The 20991-nt window shown below is 47.8% G+C and overlaps 1 protein-coding gene across 1 annotated transcript in view; it reads right to left on the minus strand.

The window, feature by feature from the left end:
- The window catches only part of CLPS (colipase), a 30762-nt gene extending 9993 nt beyond the window's left edge, over window positions 1-20769 (minus strand). The window contains exons 1-2 of the mRNA XM_078644337.1: window positions 20362-20769; window positions 14342-14464 (exon numbers count right to left, since the gene is read on the minus strand). Of these exons, the coding sequence (XP_078500463.1) occupies window positions 14342-14464; window positions 20362-20601 (363 nt within the window). The 5' untranslated portion in view covers window positions 20602-20769. The remainder of the gene's footprint in view (window positions 1-14341; window positions 14465-20361) is intronic.
- Between the last annotated feature and the right edge of the window lie 222 nt (window positions 20770-20991).

Below are 20991 nucleotides of genomic sequence, written 5' to 3' on the forward strand. Positions count from 1 at the left end.
GCCCGTGGAGCCACGCAGTCCTATGATATTCCTGGGAGGCAGAGGGTGCCCATGGAGCCAGGAGGTCCTGTGAGATTCCTGGGAGGCAGAGGATGCCCATGGAGCCAGGGGATCTTCTGAGATTCCTGGGAGGCAGAGGGTGCCCATGGAGCCAGGAGGTCCTGTGAGATTGTTGGGAGGCAGAGGGTGCCCATGGAGACAGGATGTCCTATGAGATTCCTGTGAGGCAGAGGGTGCCCATGGAGCCAGGAGGTCCTATGAGATTCCTGTGAGACAGAGGGTGCCCATGGAACCAGGAGGTCCTATGAGATTGTTGGGAGGCAGAGGGTGCCATGGAGCCAGGATGTCATGTGAGATTGTTGGGAGGCAGAGGGTGCCCATGGAGCCAGGAGGTCATGTGAGATTCCTGGTAGGAAGAGGGTGCCCATGGAGACAGGAGTTCCTATGAGATTCCTGTGAGACAGAGGGTGCCCATGGAACCAGGAGGTCCTATGAGATTGTTGGGAGGCAGAGGGTGCCATGGAGCCAGGATGTCATGTGAGATTGTTGGGAGGCAGAGGGTGCCCATGGAGACAGGAGTTCCTATGAGATTCCTGTGAGGAAGAGGGTGCTCATGGAGCCAGGAGGTCCTATGAGATTCCTGGGAGGCAGAGGGTGCCCATGGAGCCATGAGGTCCTATGAGATTCCTGGGAGGCAGGGGGTGCCCAGGGAGACTGGAGGTCATATGAGAATTCTGTGAAGCAGAGGGTGCCCATGAAAATCCTGGAAGACAATGGCTGCCTATGGGAAACAGGAGATCCAGTGAGTTCCTGGGCGGAGGGTGGTAATACCGGAAGACTGGGGGCTACAAAAGTGCCACCCAGTATAGGGCGAGGAGGGACGGAGTTGTGCCACATTTCTAGGTGATTAACTTTTGGATTCGTTGTTTTAAAGTTTATATCATGTGAATACAATAAAATTTAGCATGGCTCATGCTCTCCTAGGTGTACAGTTGGTACTGACCTAGACGACAGCGGATGATGTTTAGAGGTGGATGAAACACTGAAGGTTGGAGCCGGGCTCCAGACCAATGCCTGGTTCTGGCTCAGTTCAAGGTCCTCTTGGACGCTCGAGCCCAAAACTAGCTAAGCCTCTTAGCTTCTGCTTGTCTTGCCGCTCATGCTCTCACCTCATTGTACAAACCCGCCCTCCTGATCCCCTACTGTCTTGCAGTAGAGGATATGCCACCACCTTTGCTCCATGGGGTTAATTTAAAAAGCAGCAAGCTTTCACAGCGCAAGCATTGTCAGGAAAGTCTAATCGGTGAATTGTGCAGTGTGAGTCCAGGAAATCTGTGATCAAGCCCATCTTCTTTACCTAAGTTGAACAAACTGTGTGATCCTTGGCATTTGTTTTATTTTACTGTTCCTCCTTTTGCTTCATTAGTGTATTTGACAGCACCTTGAACTACATCCGTTCAGGATATGTTCTGCACATAATCCTATATTGTATATGAGTTTCTTATAGGGGGCAGATGCCAACTGACCTGCCACTTGCTCGGACACTGGTCTTGTTGTCAGGGCGGGTTGGTGGTGGTAGGGATGTTTCTAAGTTCATTTTAAGAAATTATCATTTCCTACCAAATGACTCTCAGTTCAGTGATATAAAATTATGCACTCAAGTGACACACTTTCACTTTACAAGGAAAACTTTTTTGAAATGTGAAACCTCTTTGTTTTGTGTTTACATAATGTTTGTTGCACTATTTCCTGTCAAATATTTTGCTGGCCCTGCTCATGCTTGGGCCCTTTGAGCCTAAACTGACCTCTGGCTCGGCTCTCCACGTTAATTTGCTGGATAATCCACCTCTGTTGATTTCACAGGCCCAGTGTTTAATTTATAAAATAATGACTGCTGGTGCCCAAAGCGGTCATCCGAAGTTCAAAGCTACAACTTTTATAGGTCAGCATACCAAAATCCTGAATCCACCACAAGCTTCTTTAATCCACTGCCAGACACTCCCTGTCGCTTGATCTCACTCTTGCAGGTTCTAGCTTTCTCCCTATGTGACGATATTTCCATCTTTCTCTTCCTCCATTTTTCCCCTTTGTGTTCTTTTTCCCTCTCTTGAGCTCAAGAAATGCCTGATGTGGAAAAATAAGTGCTGGTTTCCAAAAATGAGTACTGGGAGCCCACACTAGCAACTACCGGCTCAATTTAAGCTCTGCACAAGCCGCAGGAAGAGGTCACTCGATAGGTAGGGATTTTTATACCTGCAGAAGGGAGGGAGTTTGAAGGGATGGTGACAGGAAGGCCACAGATTACTGTCAGGAAAGAGTGCAATGATCTTTGGACACTGGCACTCCCCAGTTGCATCAGAATGTGCATAGATTAAAAAGAAGATGTGATTTCACAGAGCTATATTGTATCAAAAAGTGTTCACATGCTATGAGGCCATCTCTGTACCTAATGTTGGGTTAGAGGCTCTCAACGTCTAAACATACCATCCAATGCTCTCTGCCCCAGTGTATATTCTCAATTGTTTGCAAAAAGTCCTTTGGAATGCTGCGCTCCTTTTGTTTTATTAGCTTCATCTTAAGACATGTTAACATTTTAGTCACAGACTCACATAAACACCAATCTGTATCATAAGAAAATAGCAGTAATTTATTAGAAAGATATATTTCATGTTTACGGTCTTAATATGTCAATTGACGATGTAAGCTATGTTTTTTAAAAGAGATTTAAATGAGCATTCTTGGCTCTACCTGCAGGATAGGAGGGGGTGCTGCAGTGCCTCAAACAGACCCCTAGTTCCAGAGCCGAACACTGATATCCCAGTACAGAGTCGGTAACAGTAGTGATCTGATCATTTTGTGAAGCCCTGTCCACCTTCAATTTATAAGTAAATCCCAATACGGTAGTCGAGCGGGTTCATATTCTGGACAAAGAGAGCGGTGTGAAACCTGCATCTCAGAGGGGGCCGCAGGAGTAAAACAGCTTTTATGGTTAAAGTTTCTTCTGTCAAGATGCGTGCATCCACTGTGCACAAACATGCACACACAAATAATTTTATGCAGCAAATGCATTAACCCTTGCAGCAGTCTTTCTGGTGTTTTAGCCTCTGTGCTGCAGGTCGCACACAGAAGCTATGCTTTGTGGGAGAGCCTTACTAATGTATCAGTACTGCCATATCTACTTGGACTAGTGTGCCAAGAGACAGTTTTTGTTTCAGTGTTATTTAAGCACACTGAAACCGATCCTCTTTTCTTCAGGCATATATTTAAGGGCATACATTTTTAACACAGTTTCAACATGACAGTGCCCAAAGTGAGAAGAAGGGTAGGGGGAGGCTGTGATTCAGGTGGAGTAGTGAGGTAAAGTTAAAATGGTGACAACAAAATCACAGACAGTTCTGGCATATATTCCTCATATGCCTGTAAAGCAGGTAGTCAAGTACACATTCATCACAGTACAAAATATCTGTACAGCTGTTGCCATGTATCACGAGGTTTCACAGTAAGGTAAGTACTGTTGAAAGGACTGGCAATTATGAAGTGTCGACGTTTCGACCCCAAATGTTGTGTAGGTTTTTCTGCCTGAAAAAAAGAGGATCGGTTTCAGTGTGATTAAATAACTCTGAAACAAAAAGTTTTTTTGTATTTTGATTTCGGCAATTGAATTCTATTGTGAATTGTTATTTTTTTGTTTAACTCTTTTGATGTTATAATACTGGGACCACCCTATTATATAGTCTAGCACCCAGGTCCCAGTGATTCCGGGTTTACTCTTTTGCATAAACCTCTACTTTTTTAATCACGCAATTTACAGGCATACAACGTATTTTGACGACAACTTTACACAGATTAGGAATGGAGGACTACCTATTTGGAGAATCGACACATGAATTGTGACAAGTTCATGGCCATATCCTATGCTCTCTCTGACTAGCACTTTAATGCGAAGTCTAGTCCACATGAACTGCTGAAATAGGTTCGCCCCGTGGCTCTTCCATGACGTTTGAAAGACATCAACAGATTTCAAACAGCACATCATTTTTTCTATGTTATGCTATGCTTTAGTAACTCATGTAACTATGTTAAACTGTTTACCTTTCTATGTTATGTGACACTCCAGCAACTGATGTAATTATACAACAATGTTCTGAAACGATGTCCTACCTCATGTAAAGCGCTCTGATACCTCCGGGTCTAGCCAGCGCTATATACAACTTTTCAAATAAATAAATAAATATCTCCCGGCAGTACATGGCCTCAATAATTCGGCCTTTGGTTGCAGGTAGGAGGCACTGACACTCGTTTTGGGGACAATGAATTATTTTTCTTCCTCAGACTTTGAACCTAGACAAGAGAGAGAAAGCTAGAAATGGGAAAACCCTGGCATTAGACAGCACCAGCGGTGGGCTGTTACAAAAACCTCTGGGTCCGTGTACTTTTTTATTGTACATTCTTTACCCATTAAGCACCAATAGAAAAAAAGTGCACTGCTGGTATGCGACGCCCAAATGCTTGAGGTGTTTCCTGGTAGTTTAGTGGTGTGACTAAGAATAATTCAGCTATCAATCAATCAATCAATCAATCAAGAAATTTGTATAGCGCGCTACTCACCCGGAGGGTCTCAAGGCGCTTGGGGGAGAGGGGTCCGCCACTGCTCGAACAGCCAGGTCTTGAGTTGCTTCCTGAAGGAGAGGTGGTCTTGGGTAAGACGGAGGTGGATGGGGAGGGCGTTCCAAGTCTTGGCTGCCAGGTAGGAGAAGGATCTTCCTCCCATGGTGGCTCTTCGAATGTGTAGAACGGCGGCGAGGGCGTGGCTGGTCGATCGTAGCTGGCGGGTGGGAGTGTAGAAGGTCAGGCGGTTGTTGAGGTACCTGGGGCCCAGGTCGTGGAGGGCCTTGTGTGCGTGGGTGAGGAGTCGGAACGTGATTCTCTTGCTGACGGGGAGCCAGTGCAGGTCTCTCAGGTGTCCGGAGATGTGGCTGTGTCGGGGGATGTCCAGGATGAGTCGTGCGGAGGCGTTCTGGATGCGTTGGAGGCTTTTCTGCAGTTTGGCTGTGGTTCCGGTGTAGAGGGTGTTTCCATAGTCCATTCGGCTGGTGACGAGTGCCTGGGTGACAGTCTTCCTGGTTTCGGTGGGGATCCATCGGAAGATATTTCGGAGCATGCGTAAGATGTTGAAACATGATGATGAGACGGCGTTGACTTGTCTGGTCATCGAGAGGGAGGAGTCCAGGATGAAGCCCAGGTTGCGTGCGTGGTCCGTTGGTTCGGGTGTGCTGCCCAGGGCAGGGGGCCACCAGGAGTCGTCCCAGGCAGAGGGTGATGATCCAAGGATGAGGACTTCCGTCTTGTCTGAATTCAGTTTCAGGCGGCTGTTCATCATCCACTCGGCTACGTCTTTCATCCCTTCGTGTAGGTTGGTTCTGGCAGGGGCTGGGTCGTTGGTAAGGGAGAGGATCAGCTGGGTGTCGTCGGTGTAGGAGATGATGTTGAGGTTGTGTTGGCGTGCGATGGCTGCGAGGGGGCTCATGTAGAATTTGAAGACGGTGGGGCTGAGTGAAGATCCTTGTGGTATGCCGCAGATGACTTCGGTGGCCTCGGATCTGAACGGGGGAAGGCGGACTCTCTGGGTTCTTCCGGCGAGGAACGAGGTGATCCACTCCAGTGCCTTCTCTTGGATTCCGATGTTGTTGAGGCGTTGTACTAGGGTGCGGTGGCAGACAGTATCGAATGCTGCGCAGAGGTCCAGGAGGATGAGGGCTGCTGTTTCCCCGTTGTCGAGCAGGGCTCGGATGTCGTCAGTGGCTGCGATGAGGGCGGTCTCGGTGCTATGGTTGGCTCGGACGCCGGACGGCGAGTGGTCGAGGGAGGCGGCAAGCTGTCTGTTGACGGTCTTCTCGATGACTTTGGCAGGAAACGGGAGGAGCGAGATGGGGCGGTAGTTCTTGAGGTCGGTTGGGTCTGCTGATGGTTTCTTCAGGAGGGCGCTAAGTTCGGCATGCTTCCAGCTCTCCGGGAAGGTGGCGGTGTTGAAGGAGCAGTTGATGATGTCCCGGAGTTGGGTTGCGATGACGGAGTCAGCCTTTTTGAAGACGTGGTGGGGGCATGGGTCGGTTGGCGATCCGGAGTGGATGGTGTTCATCGTGTGGATGGTGTCTTCGGTGCTGACCGGGGTCCAGGCGCGGAGGGTGGTGGTGGGGGGCGTTGGTTCTGTGGTTGGGTGCGTGGTCTGTGCGCCGAAGCTGTTGTGTATGTCTGCTATCTTGCTGTGGAAGAACGAGGCGAGTGAGTCACAGAGGTCTTGTGAGGGAGTGATGTCGTTGTTTCCGGCGCTGGGGTTGGACAGCTCTTTGATGATGCTGAAGAGTTCCTTGCTGTTGTGTGCGTTGTTGTCTAGTCGATCCTTGAATGCTGTCTTCTTGGTGGTGTGGATCAGCTGGTGGTGTTTGCGGGTGGCGTGCTTGAGGGCGGTCATGCTGTCTGTAGTCGGGTTTTTTCGCCAGGCTTTCTCGAGGGTACGGCAGTTCTTCTTGGAGTTCTTGAGGTCGTCGTTGAACCAGGAGGTTTTCTTGCTGCCGGGCCTGCTAGGGTGGTTTTTCAGGGGTGTGAGGTCGTCAGCGCAGTTGGTGATCCACTGTGTGAGGTTGTTGGCTGCTTGGTTGGGGTCCGTTGATCTGGCGGGAGGGTTCTGGTTCAGTGATGTGGTGAGCTGGTCGGTGGTAATCTTGTTCCAGCTCCTGTGGGGAACCTGTTGCGGGTGGTGGTGAGTCGTGGTCCTTCTGAAGCTGAAGTGGACGCAGCTGTGGTCTGTCCAGTGGAGTCCGGTGGAGTGGCTGAAGGAGATGTACTTGCTGGAGGAGATCACTGGGTCAAGCGTGTGTCAGGGGTAGTTGGTGGGGATGTTCACCAGTTGCTTGAGTCCAAGGTTGGCGAGGTTGTCTAGCAGGGTGGTGGTGTTATCGTTGTTGTTCTCCAGGTGGAAGTTGAGGTCCCCTAGGAGGATGTAGTCAGCGGAGCGGAGGGCGTGTGGGCTGATGAAGTCTGCGATGTCTTCGCTGAATTGTGTGCGGGGTCCTTGGGGTCTGTAGATGAGGGTGCCTCTGAGTGTGGTCTTGGGGTCGGTGTGTATCTGGAAGTGAAGATGTTCGGCGGCTGTGAGGGTGTCGTCGGAGTTGGTCGTGATGCAGATGGTGTTCTTGTGGACGATGGCGATGCCTCCTCCTGTCTGGTTGATGCAGTCCCTCCGGGTGATCTTGTATCCGTCCTGGATGGCGATGGCGATGTCAGGCGCTGAGGAGGCGTTCATCCAAGTTTCCGTGAGGAAGGCGACGTCTGGAGATGTGGTGTCGAGCAGGTTCCATAGTTCCACGGCGTGTCTGTGGACGGAGCGGGTGTTGAGCAGGATGCACTTCAGGTGGTTGCTGCTGGTGCTTGGCTTGGCGGGTGCGGTGCAGGTCCGGATGCAGGAGAACTTGCAGGATTGGCAGATGAAGGGTCCGTGGGTGCGTCCTGGGGTGGCTCGTGGCAGCCGGGGATCCAGCCGGTGTTGAGTGCGTTGAGGGTGGCGGCGGCGAACGTCCGGCGGGTAGGATGGCATCTGCGGGGGCCAGGGGGTCTGGCGCTGGGCGCGGTCCAGGCGCGGACGGGCGCAGACGGGCTTGCCTTTGGTGCTCCGTCGGTGCACAATCGGCGCGCCCGCTGCGCGTGAACGCTGCGCGTACGCGCAGACTCTGCCATAAATGGAGAGTGGGGGCGGAGCGAGGGAGGAGCAGCTGGGAGGCGGGAGCGGGGTGGCGAGTGGGGAGGGGAGCGGTGCGGTGATGCTGGAGGGAACGGGGGTGGGGCCGCGGGGAGCAGCGGCAGGGAGCGGGGTGGAGCAGCGGGAGAGAAACGGCAGTGGAGGCACACAAAAGCAATCAGGGGCACAACAGAGGACGAGAGAAATACAATTACTGGCACAATACAATTACTGGAAAAGTACAATTACTGGCACAATACAATTACTGGAAAAATACAATTACTGGCACAACGAGATCAGGGGCACAACAGGGAGGCAGATACGAACGGGCAGCGGCGGCAGCAAACGGAGACCGGGCACACTAAGGATGGGCCACGCGGCGGCTGGAGCGACCGGCTCTGACCAGGTCAGGTCAGGTCACAGCCCCCCGCCTCGCGGACATCCACCTTATGTATCCAGTGGGAGGGAGGATCAGCTGGGAGGCGGGAGCGGGGTGGCGAGTGGGGAGGGGAGCGGTGCGGGGATGCTGGAGGGAACGGGGTGGGGCCGCGGGGGAGCAGCGGCAGGGAGCGGGGAGCGGGGTGGAGCAGCGGGAGAGAAACGGCGGTGGAGGCACACAAAAGCAATCAGGGGCACAACAGAGGACGAGAGAAATACAATTACTGGAAAAATACAATTACTGGCACAATACAATTACTGGAAAAGTACAATTACTGGCACAACGAGATCAGGGGCATAACAGTGAGGCAGATACGAACGGGCAGCGGCGGCAGCAAACGGAGACCGGGCACACTAAGGATGGGCCACGCGGCGGGTGGAGCGACCGGCTCTGACCAGGTCAGGTCAGGTCACTATGGGAACACTATCCAGACAGTCGTCTGGGACAACATTCAAGCAATATCCCTGCAACATATTTGTAAGATTAAAAACACTGCATTGCTTTGCTTAAATATTTCCCACGTCATTTCACTGCAAAAAAGACTAGTACAGTGGTTCGCAATCTTTTGAATTCTATGGGCCCCCACTCAATCATTACTGGTTCCCGGGGATCCCTCTGAATTATTATTGGAATCCTGGGACCCCCAATTAGTCATTACTGGAAGCCAGAGACCCGGGTCTAAGCATTTTTGATTACTTGAACCATAAAACAATACTCTAAAAATACAAAAACAGCACTCATCAAAAAAAGAAACAAATTAAATATACACAAATGAAAAAATAAAACATAATTTTCATGGGAATGTTGGAGCGTTTCTAAATCTGATTAAGGCCACTCAATTCCATACTATATTCTGTTTGATGCACTTATACTGCCTGAGGATACTAACTTAATTTTCAGTCTACAATTTTAAATTCCTTACAGAACGTTTTAAAAATGTTATTTTTATGCTTCTTTATTGATATACACTTTGTTAATCTGTTACTATTATTTAATGTTCTTTAATTTAATTTATTTAATGTGCCATTGTAACATCTTCCACTAGATGGCGGTGACTTGTAACGAACACTAACCACTATGTCAGAATCTTCCACGTACCGGCTGCACGCATTTTAGAAAACTGTATGCAGTATGCACCCGGGGGCTCAATGCTAGTACCGGGCATTGCCCTGGGTCATCGTCCCTACAAGGAGGCCCGTGGCGCCTACAAGGAGGCCCATGGCCCTTCCAGTCTGCAAAGCCACCGCCATAGGCATCCGCAGAATTTTTTCCAGAGTGGGGCTAACCTTGCAAGCGAAGAGGCGTGGCTAATGTTAATCAATAGGGGCTGGGCTAAAATGGCAGACAATCGGGATCGGGTAATTCTCAGGCCAAGCTGAGAAAAAAAAGTGGTGAATCCTGCATTTGAAACTGGACAAAAATTGGAGCACACGTAAAAACCTTAATATTACACCCCGGGTCCCTTAAAACTCATACATTCCCTGATCCCTAATATTAGTCCCTGGTACCCCAAAACCGATACCCGACCTGACCGCTAAAATTGTTCCCTGAACACCCCAAAACCCATACCTGCCCTGAACCCTAAAATGTCCCCCATGGTACCCCAAAACCCATACCCACCCTGAACCCTAAAATTACCCCTGCCCCCCCCAAAAACTCATACCCGTGCTGAACCCTAACATTACCCCTGGCACCCGAAAACCCATATCCAGCCTGAACCCTAACATTTCCCCCGGTCACCCCAAAACCCATACCGACCCTAAACCCTAAAACTACCCCTGGCACCCCAAAACGCATACCCACCTTGAACCCTAAAATTATCCCTGCCACCCCAAAACCCATACCCACCCTGAACCCTAAAATTACCCCACTGGCATCCCAAAAGTTGAACGCAACGGTGCATATTTACAAGCCCCTTACGCCACTTTTGTGTCACTTTTAACATGAAAAAAGTGACGCAAAAGTGGACAAGGGGCTTGTAAATCTGCCCCCCAAGCTTACACTACATTTGCATAGTCGGAGGGGACTGTCCTCCTTGACGTTTCCGTGCATGTAAGTCCAAAACTCCGTAACCTAGATATGCAGCCAGTAGGTAATGCTGGTGATGCTGTAGAATGCATATAAGTTACTGGACTTACATAAAAACTGCTGCCTGCTCTTCTTATACTATTCAGTGGAGTCGGGTTGATCAGCAGCACTGTCGTCCTGGCATCCAGCCCCTCCCGAAGGTCTCACTTTCTAGATAGGTGTGGGTCAAATGTCTCTTGGATTCTCCTTGCCTGGGCCTCCTCTGCTTCTTCGTCGGTGCTCTTGGATGCAAAAAGAGACAGATCCATGGCCCTGTTCACCATTTATCTGGTGAGCAGCGCCGTGGATGTGTATTCCATACAAGTGCACTGACAGCAGGGGGAAAGGGATGGCAGTGTAGGTGACACTTTTCCTTTGTAAAGTAATTCCTGCTGGCGTCATAGCCCAGGGTGTGCTATCTGTGCACTTGTATGGAATACACATCTATGCAAGTGCACAGACAGCAAACCCTGGGCTATGATGCCTGAAGAAATTCCTATACAAAAGAAAAGCGTCACCTGCACTGGCCATCCCTTTCCCCCTGCTGTGCACATCTTCCCACTCCCACCCCATGATGAGGCAGCTACAAGTGGTGATTTGTCATTCTGAGGGCTGTGAATGTTATAAGAATGTGTGTGCCTGGCTGAGACAGCTTCCCAGCACACCACACGCACACAGCCGCACCTGAGTACTTCACACAGGTCTTTAAAAAACCATTTACTTGGTAATGAGAATTTGTTGTGTTTTCACCCCTACTTAGAGTCCCTGCATCTCCACTCTGCACTTGGCTTTGGCTGGATGAATTAGCCCCCCTCCCGAAATTTGAGGGAGACGAGTTGACGTGAGGTTTAAAAGAGGGGTGAACGAGGGATTGAAGACCCCAAGTGGTGACCGTGATGGGGAAGACATTTAATGCAGTTTCCCTTTCAAATGGGTTTATTGTACAAATGTATTTGACAAACTCACAGGCATTAAATGCTGCTGCCTTTCCATGGAGTCTGAAAGTTTTTTTCTTGAAGTTAGGTCGACGAGCTGATTGGGTTCTTTTCTTCCTTCATGTGGTGGTGATGAGTGGGTTGCAGGGAGCCTGCACTTGTCACCTCTGTCATTGGTAGCCCCCTGCTTCCATCTGAACACCGAGGATCACCGCCCCCTCCCCCCCCCAAAACCACTGGCACCTGGAGGGGTCGCCGTGATGCCTAGGGCAACCATCTGGCATGGATGCAAATTCAGGATAGTGAGTGTAAAAATTCAGGACAAAGGGTCCAAATTCGGGATAAAAATTCAGGACAGGAGGTCAAAACTCAGGACAAAAAATAAGGTTTACAGACACATCAGAGAAGGTTGCGCAATAGTATATAAGTAAGTAAATAGACAACCACTAAAGTACAAGTGAAAATAAGTATATATTAGGTTGAGACAATTGTGCACTTCATGGTTTGTCAGTATACGCACAGCTTTAAGCAAATGTGCAGGTCTTTTTGTGGTAACAAAACTGCCCCCACCTTTCCAGCTCCCAGAGAAAACGCCTGATGCCCGGTCCAGCCAGTCTGACCTTGATACCACCCTCCAATGGCGCCCCTAATCTTCACATAGACCCTCTCTCATGTGTATTTAATTTCTTCTATAGTGCTACTCATCCCAAGTATGTGGGCAGAGTTTTGGAGTGTTTTACAACACACACATATTATATAGAGGCAATCACTCATATAAATGGGAAAATCAATGTATAGGAAATGTTGTTTAAGATAATGGGGCTTACAATGTGTAATCATCCATCATTCAGTCTTTCACCATTCATTCTGTCCTTCCATCTGTGTGCTCATCCATGTCCAAATTCATCCATTTACAAACCTATCCATCACCTTTCCTTCCTTCCATCATTTCACTCATCCATCCCTCAATCCACCCTTTTACTCGTCCATCATTCATCCATCCACCCTTTCACCCTATCCATCCGTACACTCATCTATCCACTCTTCCACCCATCCATCCATTAACTCATCCACCCAGCCATTCACCCGTTCAGTCATCCATTTACCCATCCCCCTTCCTCTTTCAATTCCCCTTTCACTTAGCCATCCATCCTTCCATCCACCCATCCATCTACTCATGAATCCATCAATTGAACCTATCATTCATCCATCCTTTCACTCATCTATCCACCCTTTTACTCCTTCACTCATCTATCCATCCTTTAGGTCATCTACCCACCCATTCACTCACTCATCCAGCCTTATATTCACCCTTTCTCTCATCCGTCCATCCATTCACCCTTTCACTTATCAATTTATCAATCTACAATTTCACTTATCAATTCATCGATCCATCCATCATTTCGCTCATCCATCCACCCATTCATTCGCCCGTCATCCACCCTTTCACTTATCCAGCCATCCATCCACCCATCCCATCACTGACTTACTCACTCACCTTTTCACAATAATTATGAGACCCATCAAGAACTCCACCCTCTGTATGCATGATGTACAGTGCCTTGATGTGGGGCGACTGGATCATGGTGTTGTTTCCAGAGCTTTAAGTGGGATGAAAAAACTAGGGGGGTCTCTCCAAATGGGTGTTTGATGTAATAAAATGTGTCAGTACAAAAGGGGGTGGTGATGGACGGAGCATCTGAACTAATCAAACACTCACACCCAGTCAAAAGATCTGGGTTTAATTCATCACCGTTCTTTAGCCCACTCTGCCACCGCAGTTCAGACATGGCCACATGCAAATGTGTCTGTTTCTCTGGTAATAAAATGCGTGGCTTAACGCCTTAACCTAGGCGGTTTTCCCGCCGCGGTGCGGGCGTTCTAAAGGGTGGGCGGGGCAGCGTCGGCCGTGCGCAGCACCAGCGAGGTAGCGCTCGCGATGTTCAGCGGCTGACGGCAGCACGCAACGGTTTAAAACACATAAGCTAAAAATCTGTCCCATCACAGTGTGCCGCCCGACTGGTATTTTTGTTGCTTGTGTCATTGCATCCAGATATATAATACAACCAGTAACGTTACACTTAGAGCAAGTAACGTTACACCTACAACAAGCCAGACTATTGGCTTTGTCAATGGTTGTTAGTTGCATAAAATAAAAAAGCAGCAACCATGGCTGCTATACTATAACTATAATCCTTTCCTTTCAACTTCTTTCACCGCCTTCCTTTGGTTAACTGGATTCTCAACTAGCAGCAGCATTGGCGTGTTTGCACCTCCAGGTGACAGAAAGCCCTGCCCTGGACCGAGGCAGGAGGAGGCCACCACATGCTGTGCCAGCCTAGACTGACCCATTCTCATTCTGTATGTGGCAATCAGCCCCACACAGAATGACAATGGACGGGGTGGGGCTGCTCTCGTGCTTAGAGGGAGCTGCGGCCTTTTGCAGGGGAACAGATCTGCCTAAAATTACGGACGGTTGGTCACCCTACATCAGTGATGTCCTGCCTGAGGACAAGCCCCGGCGTCAGGCCTCCCTCAGGGAAGCATTTGCGCACATGGGCGTGTGCACGGGGGGGGCAAGGAGAGGTGCTCCAAGTGGGGCAAGTGCCCCTCCTTGCCCCTCCTACGGACCCCCATGGCTACCGCCACTGGTAACGGAAAATGACGGAGGGTTCCTGTGCACCATGTGGCGAGCCCCTCGGACTTCCCTTTCGCAGATATTTATTCAACACCTGACTAGGGGCCCGCAGGGTCAGAGGAGGGTATGTTTACGTCCCTGTCGTCAGCTGGTATTGTTCAGAAAGATGTCTGTTAGTGTCTCCACCTCAGCACACGGCGCGGGCCGGACAGCCGTATTATGTATGTAGGGGCAGATTTACAAGCCCCTTGCGCCACTTTTGGGTCACTTTTAACATGGGAAAAGTGACGCAAAAGTGGCGCAAGGGGCTTGTAAATATGCCCCATAGTGCGCAAGAGTCCGCAGCTTGGCTACATGGGTAAGCAGTTTTCCTCATGTAACGTAACTGGTTCTACTGTGCAGGGCTCTGACACCTCCGAGTAAAGTTTGCGCTATATAAAAATGCATTAAAGAAATAAAATAAAGAAAGCAGTGACCCCCCTCGGCCGCTGCGGCATGGAGTGGGGCCTCCGGCGCAGGCTACTTACCCAGGGGGTGCACTCCTGGTTCTCAGCAGAGCTTGGGGCGCATCGCGCCAGGCTGAGGCCGCTGGTCCTGTGACAGCATTTACTTTTACACTGAAAACTGAACATGCACAGCTCATCGCGGTCCTGCAAGAAACCAGAGAAACAGACACTTTGATAGACTGCCATCAACTGAAACATAGGGGCAGTGCCCCGAACTAGACATGTAGGCGCCTTGCAACATTATTACATACGGCATCAACCAACCTTACAGAAGCCCAGCCAATACCACTATCGTCCTCTCCCCAAACTACCCAACCGAGAACATGCACACCACCCGCTGCGCCAGCCAGTCCCTTAGTGACAGAGTTGTACCACCCTCTGCCTCTTTGCCCTTGGCATCCTCTACCCCACTTAGGGCCTCATTTATGAGGCCCCTTGTGCCATCAGAACGTCACTTTTTGTGACCTTCTGTGGCGCAGAAGCCTGCGTGATATTTATCAGGCAGCACTAAGCCACTTTTTTTGGCTTAATGCTGCCTGATAAATATCAGTCCCTTTAACGCAGTTGTAAAGGTTTGCGTTGTAAAACCTGCAGTGTAACAGCATGCGTGGTAAAAGCATGCATTGTAACGTCATACATCCATGCCAAAATATTGCCCCCGGCCCTCTGCGAAGCGCTCATAGTGGCTTTGTTAAAAGCAGATAAGGACCCGGAGACGGCTGACTCTTACAGACCACTCTCATTGATAAATACAGACGCAAAGATCTTAGCTAAGATAATTGCGACCAGACTACAGCCGCTTATGACCACTATTATATTGCCCGACCAGTCGGGATTTATACCGGCCAGATCAATGGCACATAATTTGCAAACCATCATCGCGCTGCTACATCAACTGAACCCGGAGCTTGAGGCTGTGGCAGTCCTATTGGATGTGGCCAAAGCCTTTGATTCAATTGAATGGATCTATCTCTTTACTATTCTTCAAAGAATTGGCCTTCCCCCATGTTGATAAATTGGATCAAACTCTTCTATGTAGACCCTGTTGCCCGCATAAAAATAAATAAACATATTTCAAGAACCATACAGATACGGAGGGGCACCCATCAGGGATGTCCTCTATCCCTTCTGTTTTTTGCAATCACCTTAGAACCCCTGGCCTGTAAGATAAGCCAGAACTATGCCAATACAGCATTGGGCTTTTGCTTTACGACCTATTAGCATATCACTATATGCAGACGATATGGTACTTTATATTAGAAACCCTGAAGTAACCCTATCTCCGATATTACGAGAATATATAAAATTTGGACACCAATCTGGCCTGGAAATAAACTGGTCCAAATCTGCGGAAATACCACTGACGTCATGCACAAAGGCACCCCAGATGGATTTCCCTCTTGTGTGGCAGGAGGAGCCCATAAAATAACTAGGTATTTGGATACACCGAGATTCATAGTTGGCCATTAGATGCAATTATGGTACGGTAATTGATAAGTTAGAGGCACAGATCGACCGATGGATAACACTGCCATTATCCCTAGCGAAAAGAATATCCCTGATTAAGATGGTGATACTGCCTAAATTGCTGTATCTATTCACCAACATTCGTATACCACCGCCGACCCCTATATTTGCTCGCTTACGATCCAACTTGAACAAGCTGATATGGGCCGGTAAGCAGGTGCAAATAAGTCTACATATAATGACCTTACCGTACGCCTCAGGCGGTTTCACTGTGCCAGATCTATCTCTACATTACCTGTGCGCTCAAGCACAATATGCGTATTATTGGTTCTATACTGTACGATATTTACCACATCTAGCAATAGAAGTTGGTGACGCCCATCCCATTGACTTGGCGCACATCTTACCATATAGACGTCTTAATTTATCCAAGCATGAAATCAATACTGTACGCACCACATCCATGGCGTAGGCTCGTATGGGCCAGTTAACGGGCAAGCTACCATTATATGCACCGAACCTGCCCCTGGCACAACACCTCAACTTATCAGTAACACAGGAAAAAGTTAGCATTGGACTGTTGGAACAGGTGGGCATTACAGTGATGGGGGACTTATATCTGAACGGACAGTTTCTCTCACAGACCAACCTGTCATTTGTCAGCAACCAGACATTATTATTTAAATTTGCATATTATAGGCTGTGTGCAGCGATTAAGGAATTATACCCCATATGTCCGGCGGAACCGCCTACATTTGAATCCCTACAGTAATTAATCACAGCTCCTAGTAATGTTCACATGGTAGCAAGACTATACACTATTCTGCAGAGGGAAATCGGCGCTACTGCGCAAAAGGCGCATGATAAGTGGAATGTAATATTAACCACACCTTTATCTGATGCAGAATGGCAAGCCTGCTGTGCACTGACAGAACTCCTAAAGCCCAACGGGAACCTACGTCTAATACATTTTAGATATTTGCACCAAATTTATCACACCCCGCTTAACTTACATAAACACGGATTGCGCGCAGATGCACAATGCAAACGCTGCAAGATGAATGAGGATGATTTTGTGCACCTAGCATGGAATTGTGAAAAAGTACGACTCTACCGGGAGAAAGTAGTTCAGCCTTTAAATGCGATTGTAAATAGCACATTGGTTTGCACTCCACAATTATGCCTATTAGGCCACATAATTCATTTGAAATCTACCAGCAAAAAACTGGTTGCTATAATGTTACTTTTAGCAAAGCGTAGAGTCGCCATCCATTGGGATAGTAAGAAAACACCTACCATACCACAATGGCTCCTGGACACCACTTACTGTAAAGAAAATTTTCAGATATATGCAGCGAACTGCCCGCAACTGCTAAACTATCTGACTTTTGGGAACCACTGACCATCTATTTACGGGAACACCCTGACCTTCTTACAAGTGCTACATAATTGTTGTATAAAAAACATTATGTGTCATTGCTGGTATGCTTTACGGATGTGCATGATATTACTGGGTAGTGTATTATGCGTTGTTTGTTATACACATGTGATGTAATGCAAGATAACCATGGGATCGTCTATAAATGTGTTTGATTTAATGTAAGGGAAAATGCTATAAAATAAAAATTTTAAAAAGTTTCTGTCATCAGCACTTTTTTGCCGCAAGAGCAGTTCAAATATGAATTGCAAAATATCCTAGTTTGCAAAATGTTTTTCACACAATTATGACTCTGCCGTATTTGCCAGATAATACATCGTCTTTTGCATAATGTGGCGATTTTAACTAAACAAATTGTTTGTAGCTCAAACGGATAAAAAAAATGTGACTTGTGTTGCTAAGAAGTGGAGGGCCCTTTGCAAAGGTTGACTGGTCACCTTTCTCACTGCTGCATTTGTATTTTTCACTGGTACAATTTAAAAAAGAGGCAAAATCTTTGCAGAGTCTGTTAGCAAATGTAAAAATGTTAAAATAATAAAGTATCAGAAAAAGTCCTGCATTATGCTGCAGCTTTTTTTGCTGCCTAATTTAGTCAACACTGCAACATCATTTTGTCCTTCATTGCTGCATAATTCCAGTGGCCCCAAAACAGGCAGCACATGTTAAAAGTGCTTATGCGAGAAGCAGAGAGCCCTTGAAGTTTGCAAATGTACTTTGGTGTGCGTGCAACTCCTGCATTGCCAATCCCTGGTGAGTTGCACTACTACTGCTGAACGAAGGCCAATGGAGGTATGGGTGAGGCGCCCTGGCCTCAAGGGTCCTGTGACCAGTGGTGGATGGTAATTTTAAGAGGAAAGGGGGCAGATAGGATGCGCACACATACACACTTACAACCTTGTATTCACAAACGCGCTCACATAAATTCACAACACTCATTACCAAATATTCAAACATACATGCATGCACACAACAAACATTATTTAAAAAAAACCACTTACCTGTAGCTCTACCTTGGAGGTCCCAGGAGGCTTGGGACCTAACGTCAGTCAATGAGGGAAGGCAGCAGTCCCTACATTGTCACAGAGTGGGATGGGGTCAGTAAGCCTGCTGACTCCACCCCACTCTATAATAAAGTGTCACTGATTGACACTCGAACCTTGACGCTTCAGGGCTTAAAACAGAAGTGCCCAGGTGCGATGTCAGGAGTGATGCTACCCCTCATCACTGAGGGGGAGGGCTTCAAGGACCTTTGCTGAGATGAGTAGGTCACTCCCACAGGAGCTGTGAAATCCTTAGCCCTGCACATTTCAGCTTAGGCAGCCAGGAGCCTTTCTAGCTCCTGGCTGCGTGACCTGAAAATTTATAGTGTCTGTCAGGCTAACCTTTGCTCCCATCACTGCTCCCTTCATCAACCCCACCCCTTCCATCTACTTCCACTCCCCACTCATGTAATCCTATTCATCTATGCCACTATTATTCTCATCAATGCCTCCACCGCTATCTCCACAGCAGTCCCCTCATTTTCAGAATCCTCCGTGTTCAGCAATGCTTTTACCGCCTCCACCACCTCCTCCTGCTGATTTCAATTCATCTCCTCCAGGTTAGTCTTAAGAGAAGTATGATGAGTTAATTGCCACTCCCAATGAATTTTTTTGTCTGATCTGCAGCTTTCTTTTTAGCCTGGTTATTCTTTACCTTCTATTCAATATGATCACTTATAGGTCAAAAAATAAATACATAATTTTTAACGCGTGAACACTATATTTCCTGAATATTTGCTATCAGTTACTCATTTTTGGGTTTATGCAGCGAAAGATATTAGAGATGACCTGTAAGAAATGTGTTTCAAAATATCAGTACCCATCTGTTGGCCAATGCCATCCTCATGTGTTGGATATGTAGGAGTTCACTGAGTATACAGTCATATAGCCATGCCCCTGCACCCTGTCTCTAATAAAAGAAAGTCCTCCTTTTTTAGATATTGACGGAGGATTCAGGTCTTGTGCCCCCAATTATAAGACTGTTTAGATGCAGCTATTCTGCTATTTAGATGTAGGAATCCATGTCCTTTCTAGAAGCTTGCCAATGGAGTGGCCATACTTGTTACCGGATTGCAACATGCTTTCGTTGATGAGACAGGGCAACAGTCTCATTTTTCTTTCCTTGCCTTAGAGAGTCAGTTTAGGTTGCTCCAAACCTCACGACCCCTGTCCTTGCACACATGCAGCTTGGAAGCTATTCCTCTAAGATTGTTGTACATGACAAGTAATAAAGAAAACTGAATTCTAGGGGGAGACCATTGAAACTCCCCGAATCCCAGGGAGTGGAAACCTGGGTCCGATCCCAACTGCACCATGGGGGTTACAGCAGTGCCTAGCATTGCCTTCTGTGGGTTCGAGAAAGAGCAGATTTGCTCTGTGGCTACCATTTGTGCAGTAAAGTTTCCTATCTATTAGAAATGTATTTTTAAATTCCTACAGCGTAACGAACCTTTTGTCATGATGTAGCTACTTTACATACAACTTGCCAGTAGAACTGTTTTAGTATTATTGTTATTATTTTTGCGCAACTGAACCTTCAGTTTACAAGGTACTTTAAAATTGTCTGAAAATGATTTCTTTTATTGATGAGCTACATGAAGGTTTTCACCACGGTACTTTAAGTAACACCGATTTTGAAATGAGTACGAAAATGCCTATTTGAACTTGCATTACATTTTGAAAATCTACCAAATAGAAATATGTTTGTATTTGAATATATATTCATTCTGCCACCGTTCTGGTTCAGCTTTGTCAGTGATGTATTACATACCTATATATATTTTTTAATAAATCCACATCTTCGGCAAAAAAAATGATGACATTTCTTGCAAAAGTTTTTTCTTATTTTTGGGATCCATTTAACAGGGGAACGCATTTCTTCATCTGTTAGTTTTCTGCTCCCCTTAAGTCATCGTGCCGGGACACTCATGAGTAGCCATGCGCGGTACAAGTACAATTAACATAACATAACATAACATTACATGGTCAATATCACGTTCAATGCTACCAGGGGGTTTCTGGTTCTGAGTGGTTCTACCTGCAGACATGGAACCCCAAACTGGCCAGAAATGGACACTTCACCAAGTACTGCTTACCAGGTTAATGATCAATCCTGCCTCCTCCGGGCTCACATCGGGGACTAGATTCTTCTTTGGGATCACATTGGCGACCAGATTCTTCTCTGGTATCACATTGGCGACCAGATTTTTCTCTGGGATCACATTGGCAACCAGATTCTTCTCAGGGATCACATTGGCGACGAGCTCCTTTGCTTCTGGAATCACATTGCTGAGTGCTGAAGGGAGCACCACCAGTAGGATCAGTGTCAGCTTCATCGTCCTGTCCAGGCAATGTCTACACTGGGCCCTCAGAAGGCAGAGGCTCCCAGGTATATGTCACAACGCTTCCTGGGGCACGTGACCCCGCTCTTATCAGTAGCAGTCACAAATTCAACCCACTCCGAGTGAGTTGGTGATACCACAGGGCAGAACGCCAGGTTCTTTGAGCGGGAACCAGGCAGGTGTATTGGGCAAGGCTCAAAGCCGCACTGTGGACGTGTCACCTGCAAGTCTCATAAAAGAATAAACCGTAGACTGATAACAGATCCCAGGCCCTAGTTACCCTGCTAACAGTTACGTAAAGCTTAACTTGCTAAGTGTCTGCAGGGAAACCTGTGCAGTTCCTTGCGTCATCTTGCATATTGATCCCCACAGGCTGTGTTTTCT

The sequence above is a fragment of the Lissotriton helveticus genome, chromosome 5_1 (genome assembly GCF_964261635.1).
Source record: "Lissotriton helveticus chromosome 5_1, aLisHel1.1, whole genome shotgun sequence".
NCBI classification, from domain to species: domain Eukaryota; kingdom Metazoa; phylum Chordata; class Amphibia; order Caudata; family Salamandridae; genus Lissotriton; species Lissotriton helveticus.